This window comes from Artemia sp. Qi Xiang Cuo, chromosome 4 (genome assembly GCF_049724085.1).
Source record: "Artemia sp. Qi Xiang Cuo chromosome 4, ASM4972408v1, whole genome shotgun sequence".
NCBI classification, from domain to species: domain Eukaryota; kingdom Metazoa; phylum Arthropoda; class Branchiopoda; order Anostraca; family Artemiidae; genus Artemia; species Artemia sp. Qi Xiang Cuo.
Window position 1 is genome coordinate 5,569,196 of NC_142797.1, and position 15,205 is coordinate 5,584,400.

General features: G+C 36.3%; 1 protein-coding gene across 1 annotated transcript in view; it reads left to right on the forward strand.

Moving 5' to 3' along the window:
• Window positions 1-435: 435 nt before the first annotated feature.
• Window positions 436-15,205, forward strand: part of LOC148952711 (endoplasmic reticulum-Golgi intermediate compartment protein 1-like) — a 75,057-nt gene continuing 60,287 nt past the window's right edge. Inside the window, exon 1 of the mRNA XM_089087372.1 lies at window positions 436-525. Within this exon, the coding sequence (XP_088943498.1) occupies window positions 506-525 (20 nt within the window). The 5' untranslated portion in view covers window positions 436-505. The remainder of the gene's footprint in view (window positions 526-15,205) is intronic.

Here is a 15,205-nt window from a genome sequence, read left to right on the forward strand (position 1 = left end):
GGCTAGATCGATTTTCAGCTTAGTTGCAGACAAGCTGAAAACTGACCTTACTAAAAGTACTTTGTTTTGTTTACCAACCAAGGATTACTTAATTGAAATATGGTAATGTTGAAGTTGAAAGGGAGTTATGAGTCATGAATCTGGGTATCACAATCAATTAATGTTTGCCGTTTATGATCCATGTTGAGAATATACTTTAGTCTCAATTTACACTTGCTTTTTGTTGTATGTTTTGTATTGTTCTTGGGTTGGGTTTTGGTTTATTGGGTATGTTATATATTGTTGAACAATATATATTGTTGAACAATATATTGTTCCTGGGTATGGTTTTGGAAAATTTCGTCAATAGTGAATCCAATTTGAGTACTTAAATACCGCTCTTCATTTTCATTTGAAAATGCTTGTTTCTTTGTTTTTTAACACGAGGTTTCGGCATTTCGCATTTACAGGCAACTGCGCATTTCCAGCAGAGAATTTAAATTTTCTGAGTTTTCAAGCAAGGGAAATGAAATTTGATGTTAAAAGGTAGGCGTGCGCTTTTCGAAGACTGTATTCATTAAAAAAATATTTTATAGACATACTTCTATCTCTGATAAAGGTAATTTTGCAGAGTTGTGGCTCTCCAGGAGGAGACATACTAAAGTAAAAAGAGAAGCATTTTTAATTTGCTAATTGCAGGCCTATTTAAACTGAGTCTGTTGATTTTGAATTGAAATTATCAAGTGTTTTGCAGTAGGTTGTATCAAGACACGCCTAATTGCAGATAGAAATAGAAAAGCCTATATTTAAAGTTGTGTTAGGCCTATAAGCCTAGAACTGGAGCTGTTGAGAAGGAAACATGGCTTCATGTTTGCACATTACGTGGTAGGGGGTTGGGATAAAGCAAAGTGGAGCTGCAGTTAATATGTGTTAACTACAGTTAGCCTGCTCTGTAGCCTACATTATGAAGTAGCTAGCCAAAGAATTGTTTTCATAACCTTTTCAATAGCTTCTAATAGCTATAGGCTTAGGCTAGGCCTATACCAGGGAACATGGTAAGAAAACAATTATTATTTATAATATACACATTTTGACTACAATTTCACTATCCCAAAATGATTTTAAGAAGTCAAAGCTTTTGTAATGGAAGTAGAGAGTAAAATTGAATCTAAAAACAGGCAAAATTGTTGCTTTGCTGCCTATGCAACATATATATATATATATATATATATATATATATATATATATATATATATATATATATATATATATATATATATATATATATATATATATATATATATATATATATATATATATATATATATATATATATATATATATGTATGTATATATATATCCAACTAGCTCAGGTAAATTAACTCATAGCCAATATTGTCTTATGTTTATGGGGTTACATAAAACTAATGCTTTGCTGAAATCATACATAAAAAGCAAAATTATATTTACTGTTGCTCTTTTCAACTACACTGATTTACAATATAGCCTACTGAACATGCTTTTGTCATATTTTATTGGCATTAATGACTATGTAAGGAAACATATAGTCCAGTGTACTGGCGTACACTGGACTCTGATGTCCCGCGGCCCTATCATCACTAACTGGGGTACACTGGACTCGTCCATATCGCTAGCAAGTGCGATTTAAGGTAATTTTAAGGTAATTATTAAGTTTGGCATATTACACTGAATCCCCCTCCCCTATCTAATATGTAAATATATACATAGCCCAAATTATATATTTCCAATACATTTTGCCATGTGTTACTATTGTGTCAATCTGTAAAATGAATCAATATTCACAAAATCAAGATAAAGAAAACCACCCCCTTAGCTCCCAGTTACTTCTCACACCATGCTTGAATGATTCTAGGGTTTGAAATTGTATGTTCTAATAGATTAACAAGTTGCAAAGCACTGCAACATGGATGAAAAAGAAGTGATAGTCTTTTTTGTATTTGGCAGTTTATTGGGTAATTTTCTGGAAATTTTCCTAGGTTCTCTGGTTAGGGTTGATGGGAAGAAGGTTGTTTATTTCCCTTGAATTGAAAGAGGCCAGTGTCATACCAAAATCCAGCACTGGGTATCCCATTGAGGTATATAGCTCTTTTACAACACGTGAGTTGCAGCTAAAAATGTGCTTTTAATGGTACCAATATGTCTTCCTGTTTTTACATCAGCTGACAGGGTATTACCTCACTGTAATTTTTACTTTGGAGTGATATTAAGGTCCATACAGGATCTGTTTTGCTTTGTGCCATTTATGACAATATAAATTGAATGTCACTGTGTTAAGGGCCCAGTGACACACTATAAGAGAGATTTGCTGAGGAGATGCAATTTAAGCCCACTTGGTAATGGTAACCACAAGGTAGGTATGATCCATAAGAACCATTCTCTAGAAGTTTAGAGTTGACATCATCAAGGCACTACCCAGGATTTTTTGTTGGAGGGGGTTTTACTAAAAAAACAAATTTTTTGAGAAGGGGCTTATGCAAAAAAACCTCAAAAAGCACATACAAAATTTGTTTATATCTATTTTTGTTACATTTTACAAGTCAAACCAACGTTTGGGGGGGGGGGGTTCAAACCACCCTAACCCCCCCCCCTCTCTCTGGGTAGAGCCTTGGACACCATTGCACAATAGCAACTTTGTATAGAGTGTGTAAGATAGTTGGGAATGACAAGCACCATTTACCTCCTAGCAACACACTCTTACAAAAACTTGCATTAATAATCAGTGGGTAGCTGAATAGGACAAACAACTAATGTCTTAAAACAGAGTTATCCGCTGTTGGCATACAGATGTAGTCAAATGGGTTATGAATTTCTTGATAGATTGGAAGCAGCAGGTCTGACTTTTTACAAATAATGGTGACAAAGTCTTTTACTACCATGTGAAGTTGTCAGTGGAGTCCCTCAGGGCATAGTTTTGGGCCCTACCCTCTTTCTTATTTATATTGATGATATGATGAGGAAGTCACCAATAACATCACACTTTACACTGATGATTCTAAGCTCTTTGGACCAGCAGACTATCATAGCCTACAGTCTGATTTCCTGAAAATCCAAACCTGACCAAATGATTGGCTATTGGAGTTTAATATCACAAAGTACAGCATTCTCCACCTTGGTGACAACAACCTATGCCATAAATATATGATGCTTGACAAGGGGTCACAGTCTTACATCCAGCTGCAGACTAACCATGATGAAAAAGATTTGGGTGTTATAGTTGATGACCAACTTAAAAGTCCATGAACACTGGCTATCAGCAGTATCAAGAGCAAATTCTAGTCTTGGTTTGCCAAGACAGATAGTCTTTTGTACCCATTTGACTGACCATATGTCTAACAACAAGCTGTATGTAAAATATGGTTCTATCCCACTTTCTATGGTTTTAATTAGAGGAGGGTTGAGATGGCTAGGACACGTTTGTAGATTAAGGATAACAGATTAGTCAAAATTTTGAGATAGACATTTTGTTCAACATAGATGAAAGCTCTGGAACTTATGTCTTTGAGGATGACAAGCCCCCTACAGCCCCCTGGGCAAAGTTTGTAAGTTATCTCCTAGGGGCATATAAGGTTTTATAGAAGGTGTTGTCATAGGAACTTCAAAAAGGGCTCATTCAATTGTGAATTGAGAGGGCTAGGCCTAGTGTTCTTTTTAATAGTCCAAAGCGATCGGAGGGTGAATCCCCCCCCCCCCACGCCCATCATTTTCCCGATCACTTCCGATCAACATTTTTATATAGCCATTTTGTTGATCGTGGTTGAAGGGTCTGGAAATTATGTCTTTGAGTATGACCCCCCCCCTAGGCCTAGTGTTCTTTTTAATAGTCCAAAGCGATCAGAGGGTGAATGCCCCCCCCCCCCCACGTCCATCATTTTCCCGATTGCTTCCGATCAACATTTTGATATAGCCATTTTGTTGATTGTGGTTGAAGGGTCTGGAAATTATGTCTTTGAGTATGACCCCCCCCCCATAACCCTCAGGGTTATGGTTGTGGGTTATTCCTTGGGGGCATACAATGTTTTTATAGAAAGCGTGGTCATAAAAACTTCAAAAAGGGCTCACTCAATTGGAAATTGAGAGGGCTATTGCCCTTTTTAACAGTCGGAAGTAATTGAAAGGAGAATCCCTGCCCTTCCAACGTCCATCATTTCTTCAAACATTTTGATAGGGTGATTTTGTTTAATTTAGCTGAAAGGTCTGGAATTTATGTCTATGGGGATGACAACCCTCCTCCCAAAGCCCTCAGAACAAGGGTAGTAAGTTATGCCCTTGGGACATATAACACTTTTTATACAAAGTTTTGTTGTAGAAGCTTCAAAAGGGCTCATTTGATTGGAAATTGAGAGGACTAGTGCCTTTTGATTAGTCAAAAGTGATCAGAGGGCAAATGCAACTAATCTCTACGCCCATCATTTCCTCAAACACTTCCAATGAAAATCTTGAGATAGCCATTTTGTTCAACGTATTTTAAAGGCCTGGAAATTATGTGTTTGAGGATAACAAATCCCTCCAGCCCCCAGGGCAAGGGCTGTAAGTTATGCCCTGGGGGCATATAAGGTTTTTATAGAAAGCATGGTCATATAAACTTTGGAGGGGCTCATTGGATTAGTAATCATATGCTCTAATGCTCTTTTCAAGAGTCAAAGTGATCGGAGGGCAGCTACTCCCCCCCCCCACACACACACACACCCACGTTGTAGTGTCTCGGAATGCATCTAATAGAAATTTTGAGATAGCCATTCTATTCAAAATAGTCTGAATATCATATATCAAGGCTTTTGGGGTTTAAATAAACCCCAGAGATTAGGGGCAAGGGTTGTAAGTTATGCCTGGGGGGTATTTAAAGTGTTTATGGAAGGGATAGATGTTTAACTTTAGAAGAGGCTCAGTCTTTTTCCCTGAAAAAGACTATGTTAATATAAAACAAACAGAAATTAATTAAAAAAAACTTTTTCTGCAAAATAAATTTTTCAAAAAAAAAGTAAAGAACTCCATTAAGCCAAAAATGAACAAAAATAGAATCAAATGAATTATCAAACATACAACAACCCCAAATCAGTATCAATAAATAAATGAAACCCAAAACGAACAGAAATTACAATAAATAACAGAGTCAAACTCAAAACGAGCAGAAATTAATATGAGTAGAGTTTGAAACCCCTATGCTTTCTAAAAGCCTGAATATAATTTGTACTTTACTGAAAAAAAAATCTTTTGAGTGTTTTCATTTTTATAACATTAAGAAATCAAAAATTAATTGAGATCTTAAGGAACAAATATCAGCATATGTATTAAACTGACAATGCACATTTTTTTCCAGTAAATTCATTTGAATTTTTTTCATTAAAGTACAAATTGATATATAAGCGAAAGAATATAGGGCCAAGTAGGCTAACTATCTTGTGGAACACCATTGAGAACTTCAACCTTTTAGGACTTAGCCAAACAAACAGAGGCATAATAGTGTGTCAAATATTCTTTTATCTAGAATGCAACATGCACCTCAAGCATGTAAGCCTTGCATCCAGAAGACAATATTATTTTATCCAGAACACAATATGCAGTCTGAGCATGTAAGCTTCACATCCAGAAAACAATATTATTTTATCCAGAACACAACACGCAGTCCAAGCATGTAAACTTCACATCCAGAACTCAATATTATTTTATCCAGAACACAACATGCAGTCCAAGCATGTAAGCTTCACATCCAGAACACAATATTATTTTATCTAGAACGCAACATGCAGCCCAAGCATGTAAGCCTTGCATCCAGAACACAATATTATTTTATCCAGAACACAACATGCAGTCCAAGCATGTAAGCTTCACATCCAGAACACACTATTATTTTATCCAGAACACAACATGCAGTCCAAGCATATAAGCTTCGCATCCAGAACACAATATTATTTTATCCAGAACACAACATGCAGTCTAAGCATGTAAGCTTCACATCCAGAACACAAGATTATTTTATCTAGAACGCAACATGCAGCCCAAGCATGTAAGCCTCGCATCCAGAACACAATACTATTTTATCCAGAACACAACTTGGAGTCCAAGCATGTAAGCTTCACATCCAGAACACAATATTATTTTATCCAGAACACAACATGCAGTCCAAGCATGTAAGGTTCATATCCAGAACATAATATTCTTTTATCCAGAACTCAACATGCAGTCTAAGCATGTAAGCCTCACACTTAGCAATCAGTAATTTAATGGATATTTTATCAAAAGCCTTGGAATAATGAATATGCATACAAATGAATGTGCATTGTAAGTTTGATATACATATACTGATATTTAGTAATCAAAATGTTAATATTATTTGATTTATGAAAGTTATAGAAGTAAAAACATTTATATATTTTCAGTAAAGTGCAAATTTTGTTCTGGCCTTGGGAGGGCATAGGGGTTCTGCTCCCAACTTATGTTAATTTCTGCTCGTTTGACTCGGTTATTTATTGTAATTTTTGTTCGTTTTGAGTTTCATTTATTTATCGATGCTGATTTGTGGTAGTTTCACGCTTGGTAGATTATTTGATTTTTTTTTTTTGTTTAATGGAGTTCTTTACTTTTCTTTGAAAAACTTATTTTGTGGAAAAAGTTTTTTTAAATTAATTTCTGTTCGTTTTATATTGACATAGTCTTTTCAGTGAAAAAGAAAATAATACTTTAAATCTTTTTGTTTTTTAAGACTTTATAGTTTGGCCTGCTATTTATATGCTGGAGAAATATTTTCGGCAATTTTTAACAACATACACCCTTTTATAAATCTGGACACAAATAGTACTGTTTAATTTAGTTTCATACCTCCTCTAGTTGACCTGAAATGGAAAACTTGATACCATTTGCAAAAAATCTGTTTACTTTCTTTGATAGCTTAGATACACTTACGCTATTTTGATTTGGTTAGATTTTAAGAGCAGAATTAACCCCGAAAGTTTGAACATAATACCCTCAGTTGTTCTTGGGATACTGCTGAGATGCCTTATTATGAATTAGCATTATCACAGTGCATTTTGATTTAATCTTAAGGCAAAATTTAGTTTTTAAGCATAATGGGCGAATGGGAGGGTGGGAGTGGAAGGGGGATTAGTTGCCTTCCAATCACTTTCGACTATTAAAAAGTGCATCAGCCCTTACTATTTTCAATCGAATGAACCCTTTTCGAAGTTCCCACGATAACTCCTTTGATACAAAGTGCACTGGTCGAAACAACAACAACAAAAAATATCACTAATCACTTTCGACTATTAAAAAGGGTACTATCCCTTCGAATTTCAAATCGAATGAGCCCCTTTTCAAGTTTCTACAACAAAGATTTCAATTAAAACCTTATATGCCCCCAGGCAAAACTTATAACCCTTGCCCTGAGGGTTGTGGGGGAGTATTCTCCTCAAAAACATATTTTCTATCTGGAAATCAAGTATGCTGAACAAAATGGTTATCTAAAAATTTTTATTGGATGTGTTTTAGGGAACAATGGGCGTTGGAGGGGGGGCTATTTGCCCTCCAATCACTTTCGACTATAAAAAAGGACACAAGCCCTTTGAATTTCCAACCGAATGAGCTTTTTTTGAAGTTTCTACGACACCGCCTTCTATAAAAACCTTATGTGCCTCCGGGGCATAACTTAACACCCTTGCCCTGAGGGTTGTGGGGGAGTGTCCTCCTCAAAATATATTTTCTATCTGGAAATCAACTACGCTGAACAAAATGGCTATCTCAAAATTTTGATGGGATGTTTTAGGGGGAATTATGAGCAAAGGGGGGGCTAGTTGCCCTCCAATCACTTTCGACTATTAAAAAGGGCACTAGCCCTTTGAATTTCCAATCGAATGAGCCTGTTTTGAAGTTTCTACGTCAACTGTGTCCTCTTTAAAAACATATTTTTGCTATCTGGGAATCAACTATGCTGAATAAAATGGCTATCTAAAATTTTTATTGGATGCGTTTGGGGGAATAATGGGCGTGGGGGGGCTAGTTGCCCTCCAATCACTTTCGACTGTTAAAAAGGGGCACTAGCCCTTTGAATTTCCAATCAAATGAGCTTTTTTTTGAAGTTTCTATGACAACGCCTTCTAAAGAAAACTTATAAGCCCCAGGGCATAACTTGAAACCCTTGCCTTGAGGGCTGTGGGGGAGTATCCTCCTCAAAAACATATTTTCTATTTGGAAATCAACTACGCTGAACAATATGGCTGTCTCAAAATTTTGGTTGGATGTGTTTGGGGGAATGATGGGCATGTGGGGTGGGGGGGGCTAGTTGCCCTTAATTCACTTTCGACTATTAAAAAGGACACAAGCCCTTTTAATTTCCAATCAATTGAGCCTTTTTTGAAGTTTCTATGACAACACCTTCTATAAAAACCTTATATGCCCCCAGGGCATAGCTTATAATCCTTGCCCTGAGGGTTTTGCGGGAGTTTCCTCCTCAAAAATATATTTCTATCTGGAAATCTACTATGCTGAACAAAATGGCTACCTCATAATTTTGATTGGATGTTTTTGGGGGAATGATGGGCATGGGGGGGGGGCTAGTTGTCCTTCAATCACTTTCGACTATTAAAAAGGGCACTGGCCCCCTGAATTTCCAATCGAATGAGCTTTTTTTGAAGTTTCTACGACAAAGCCTTCTTTAAAAACCTTATATGCCCCAAGGGCATAACTTAAAACCCTTGCCCTGAGGGCTGTGGGGGAATATCCTCCTCAAAAATATATTTTCTTACTGGAAACCAACTATGCTGAACAAAATGGCTATCTCAAAATTTTGATTGGATATGTTTGGGGAAATGATGGGTGGGGGGGGGGCTAGTTGCCCCCCAATCACTTTTGACTATTAAAAAGGGTGCTAGCCCTTTGAATTTCCAATCGAATGAGCCTTTTTTGAAGTTTCTACGACAACGCCTTCTATAAAAACCTTATATGCCCCCAGGGCATAAATTAAAACCCCTGCCCTGAGGGTTGAAGGGGAGCGTCCTCCTCAAAAACATATTTTTTATCTGGAAATCAGCTATGCTGAACAAAATGGTTATCTCAAAATTTTGATTGGATGTGTTTGGGGGACTGATGGGTGTAGGGGGGAGGGCTAGTTGCCCTCCAATCACTTTCGACTATTAAACGGGTACCAGCTCTTCGAATTTACAATTGAATGAGCCTGTTTTGAATTTTTTACGACAACGCCTTCTATAAAAACCTTATATGCCCCCAGGGCATAACTTAAAACCATTGCCCTGAGGGTTATGGGGGAGTGTCCTCCTCAAAACATATTTTCTATTTGTAAATCAACTGCACTGAACAAAATGGCTATCTCAAAATTTTGATTGGATGTGCTTGGGGGAATGATGGGCATGGGGAGGGGGGCTAGTTGCCCTCCAATCACTTTCGACTATTAAATAGGCCACTAGAACTCTCGATTTCCAATCGAATGAGCCCCTTTTGAAGTTTCTATGACGACCCCTTCCGTATGAAGTGCCCAGCTCTGAAGGATAAAAATAATAAATAGTACATTGTGCCAACATAATTCTTATATGCCTTCAGGGCATAACTTAAAACCCTTGCACCGAGGGTTGTGGGAGAGTGTCCTCCTCAAAAATATATTTTCTATCTGGAAATCAACTATGCTGAATAAAATGTCTATCTCAAAATTTTGATTGGATGTGTTTGGGGGAATGATGGGCATGGGGGGCTAATTGCCCTCCAATCACTTTCGACTATTAAAAAGGACACTAGCCCTTTGAATTTCCAATCGAATGAGGCTTTTTGAAGTTTCTACGACAACACCTTCTATAAAAACCTTTATGCCCCCAGGGCATATCTTAAAACCCTTGTCCTGAGGGTTTTGGAGGAGTGTCCTCCTCAAAAATATATTTTCTATCTGGAAGTCAACTACGCTGAACAAAATTTGCTATCTCAAAATTTTGATTGGATGTGTTTGGGGGAATGATGGGCGTGGGGGGGGCGAGTTGCCCTCCAATCACTTTCGACTATTAAAAAGGGCACTAGCCACCCCAATTTCCAATCGAATGAGCCCTTTTCCAAGTTTCTATGACTGCTCCTTCGATACAAAGTGCCTGTCAAAGAAAGAAAAAAAAACACATTGTGGCCACATTGTTCTTTATTTAGGCAGCACTAGCGCGCTGCCTATGATATTGGAGGGCAGAGAGGTCGCGTGGATTGTAAATTTTGACAGGTAGAGGGGGATGCACATTGATCAATACCTTTTTGACAAATACCTTTTTTCAAATTTTGACAGGTAGAGGGGGGATGTACATTGATCTTTTAAATAGAATCATTGAAAAAGCATGCTTTTGAGATGAATTTGAAACTTTCTGGTACTGTTAAAGAAAGAAAGAGAGGGGGATAATGACGATTCAAATTTAGTGCTGGGAGGGGCTAAAATAATTTGTCTCCTGTCAACATTAAGAGAACGCTTTTGTATTGTGTGATCCTATGGAACTTATAATTTATGCACAGTTAAGTTCTGAGATAAATGAAAATCCTGCCAAATTGTCAAAATAGCATATCTGTGATATCTTGGGAATTGCCTAAGGTTTTAATTTGGAACTTCCAGGGAATTCTTGAAGAAGTAAGTGGATAGTGAATTATGACTTGGGGGAAGAGGTAAGCTAAATCAAAAAACACCATATGCATCCAGGTTATCAAAATATAATATCTGCTGTTGTGCAGGGACAGGCCTTTAAAATTGGATATTGAAAGGTCTAGTGCTCTTTTATAGCGTCAAAACTGATTTCAAGGCAGCCATCCTTGCCTTTTTTTCCACATCCTGCATTCCCCAAGGTATTTGCTCAATATTGCGAAGTTCTCATTTCAAATTCTCATTTCTCAGAAGTTAAATAATAATGCTTTTGGGAATGACATGACCTCTATAGTGCTTTGGGCAAGGGCTGTAAATTATGTAAGTTAACAATTGTTTACAGGCAGAATTTATCTGAAGACTGACTTTTGAGATCAAGTTGAAACCTTCAGAGAATTTTTTTGGGGGTGGGGGTGGGAGGAGTGGGGAGGTCAAGTGGATCTCAGGTTTTGACTCATGGTAGGATGTAGAGGTATATCAAAAGACAGTGTGTGTATCCAGACCATCAAAATTGTATATAGGCAGTATCATGATAACAGCTTGTTTTGTGAGTTAAAAACTACAGGAACTCTTCTTGACAGAGGTAATTTATTAATTTCAATAATTTCCCCATCTAAATCCACCCAAAATTCAATAGTGTAATATTATTAAAATTCGTTTCAAAAAATTATTTTAATTCAAAATTTTCAGTTAATATTCTAATTTTGTTTAAACTATGTCAATTGAAATGAGCAGAAATTAATTCACAAAAAAAGCAATTTCCAAAAAGAAGGTTTTCAGTAAAAAGCTACATCAGGATTAAAGACAAGCATAAATAAACTTATATAGTAAGTCAAACTTAAAGCAAACAGAAATTTCTGCCAATGAGTAAATGAGGCCTGAAACAAAAAGAAACATCAATGAGTAATCAGGTCAAACTTAAAACAAACAGAATTACCGCACCTTGATTGCAAGATTAATGAGCGTTTACAATGACATTGAAATACAAGGACATTTGTATTAATTTAAAACAGTATGTGTTTTGAACAGTATGGCTTCTATTTCTAAAAACATCAACAACAAAAAAACAACAGAGAAAACCACCATAATAACCATGATTACTGAAAAGAACTAACGAAACTATACGGACTTCTTAATCAATAGTCATATTCATTCGTGGAAATCCCGCCAATTTCTGATACATTAAGAAAACAGAAAAAAAAAAAAATGTTGAACACGTGTTTTGTTTTATGTTTGGTAAAAGATAAACTATGTTTATAAAATTATATAAATTATTTTATAGTCTATAAAATAATTTATATATATATATATATATATATATATATATATATATATATATATATATATATATATATATATATATATATAAGTTATTGTAAGGAACCTTGTTAATTGTACAAATATAAAGTTTAAAAAAAACATATTAATAACAAATTAATATGTAACAAATTACGTTTGGGAAAATCCCTGGCTGTGAAAATTACCTTTGCTGATGCTGTTGCCCAGAGTAATAGCCTACGACTCGGGCTCAAGGTGGATTATGAATCATTCCGGGTCTCTGAATTCCTCCGCCCGCCCCGTTGCTGTCATAATATTCAATCTCCCAATCACATGAAAACCAAATGCGATAAGCCAACAAAATGCAGCCGATGTGCCGGCTCTCATGTATCATCCCGTGATTCCCCCTGTGTTTTTGATCCAAAATGCGCTAATTGTGAGGGTAATCACGCATCGTATAGCCTGAAATGTCGTATTCTGCGTGATGTCCTGAGCAAACGTTTGATTCGGAAATGACTGTCGAATTGTCGGTCTCAATCTGCTCTTTTAACATCAATGGCACAAAAGATGAAGATGGCTCATTAAATCAAACAATGAAGGATTTTGACGTTTTGTTCTTGCATGAACGTTTACTTTCTGCCATCTCCGTTATCTCTCTACAAAGAAGCAGCGACCATATTGCGTTTACCATAAATACCCGCAAAACAAAATGCCGACCCTCCGGGGGCCTTGCATGTGTTATCAAACGATTAGCTACTCCTTTGTCACGTATCTTAATTCGTTCCTCTCATGAAATTATGGCAATACAACTTGGTCACCTTGTATTTATAAATGTATATCTTCCCTGCGATCAGAAACGTCTAGCTTTACTTACTAAGTTTTCTAGTGCCTGCTCATCCCTTAAAACTCTGTTATGCAATATTGAAAAGGCTAATGATAGGTGACTTCAATTATGATGTTCATGGCTCCTCTACTCGTACCAACTTAGTTTTAGATTCGTTGCCTATTGGTTACCGCATAGTACCCAAAGCTTTTAATTGCAGTTATATTCATAATAGTGGTACTGTGACCAATATTGATCATTGTATCTGCTCTGCCGATGTTTCCTGTTCTGTCGTTAATATTGACGAAGACGAACGTGAATTTGACCACCTTCCCCTTACTGTGACATTAACCGCTGATCCATCTAATCATCTAATCATGAAACGAGAGTGGAGCAAAGCCAATTGGCCTTTATATATTTCTACCCTAACAGCTCTTGTCCTGGGTCAAGATCCCTTTTAACTTAATGTGCATGAGTGCTTTTTGGCCACAAGCCAGAGTGCAACTGAATGTTTATTACCTTCACTTAGTTAAGTGCATGAAACAAGCTGAGAATGTGGCTGCTCCCCTTGTCCAGGTTAAACTCAAAAATCGAAGTCCAATTTGGAAAGAAGACCCGGGTTTTAAAGCCGTCAAAAATTACCAGCATGAAGTAATAGCCCATCGCCCTGGCCATTGCCCTATGTTCAGTGCTGCCAAATTTTGAAGAAAACATCCCTCGCCGATCGCCCAATCTTTCAAATTGATTACAGTGTTGCCAAATTTTGTCTCCTTTAACCTAAAGTACTATTAAAAATACTTTAACACTATTGACTCACAGCAGAGGAGATTCTAAGGAGTCAGACACTACTTTTTGGGACTAAACCGTATCTCCTTGACTAGTAGCTCATTTTGAAGTCTTTTTTCCTCTGATTCATAATATATACGTCTTACCGCGTTTAAAAGTCTTGATTTTAATTTAGTTTCCAAATAAAGTTTTTTTTAAGAAATTCAAAATTCTTATCTTATAAAAAAATAAATGATGGCCTTGCTTTGCCTTGCTTAGGCTTGTAGTGTTATAAGCAGTTTTTTTATGCATTGAGATCTAAACAACGCTAATTTTTAACATTTACTTCATTATTAAAGCTCTGTGTGATCTCTTTGTTCCGTCGAGATAGTTTTGTCACTATGCTTTTATTAAACTTATAGCTGTTAAGTTAAAAAATTAGGTAAATGTTCCTATTCTTTTCAATGCATAGAGTGATATTATCGGGTGGAAGAGACGTTTCAAATGAGCTGCCACTTGCCACAAATCGGAGCACAATCGCAATTGACTCGCAGGAGAGGAGATTCTAAGGGGTCGGACACTACTTTTTGGAACTAAACCTTATCTGCTTGACTAGTAGCTCTTTTTAAAGCCCATTTTTTGCTGATTCACCATTTATGTGTCTTTACGCGTCTAAAAGTCTGGATTTAAATTTACTTCCCAAATAAATTTTTTTTTTAAGAAATTCATAATTCTTTTTTTACAAAAAAGTAGCCAATAGCATTGCTTTGCCTTGCCTTTACTTAATATGTCCTATAAAGCATTTTCATGAAGTGAAAAATACTAGGCTTTTAATTTACCATAATAATCAACATATCATTCATTGCTGCAACTCTTAGTGACTTTTTCTCTTTAACCAGGGCGATTTTCTTATAGCCTTAATCTTAAAATTCCAGCCATAATGTCAAAGAATGAGAAAAAGGTTCATATTCTTCTCAAAACGTGGAGTGCTATCATCAGACAGATGAGACATTTCAAATGAACTGTCACTCGCCACAAGTCAGAGCACAACCACAATTAGCTCATGATTATTGGATTTTTCAAAAATGCTCAATTAAAAGATTGAGTGGTTATGTGCTATATATCGTTTTAATTTAGCAAAGAATTATAAAAAAGTCTTAAATAAAAATAATTTTTTGAAGTGGAAGTTGGGAACAAAATTAAACCTTAAAATACTGAGGATGGGATCTACCCTCTTCCCAACTCTCACTCTTTACACTAAAGTCTTCAAGATTTATAAAATTGCTTCGCATTCAAAATCAACGACCCTTTCTCCAGGTTGAAATAACCTTCATTTTTCTAGAGAGTCATTGCGTAATTATGACTCTTGCCCTTTTCTCTTAGACGCATACAAAAAAAAAGAAGTAAGATCGCATCAAAAAATACATACAAAATTTGTTTATATCCATTTTTGTTACGTTTTTACGAGTCAGACAAACATTTGGGGGGGGCCAAACAACCCTGACTCCCCCTCCCCCCCTCTTGGTACGGCCTTGATATCCAGCAAAGAAGACCAACAACTCAAATAAATAATTGTCCCGTCAATTTATCATATAATTCAATTTGTTCTCCATTGTCTTTTTGTCTTTTCTCCATTTTCATTGGCTTTAAAATGAGCTACTAGTCAAGCAGATAAGGTTTAGTCCCAAAAAGTTCATTTGAAGCTGTCCCCTCCT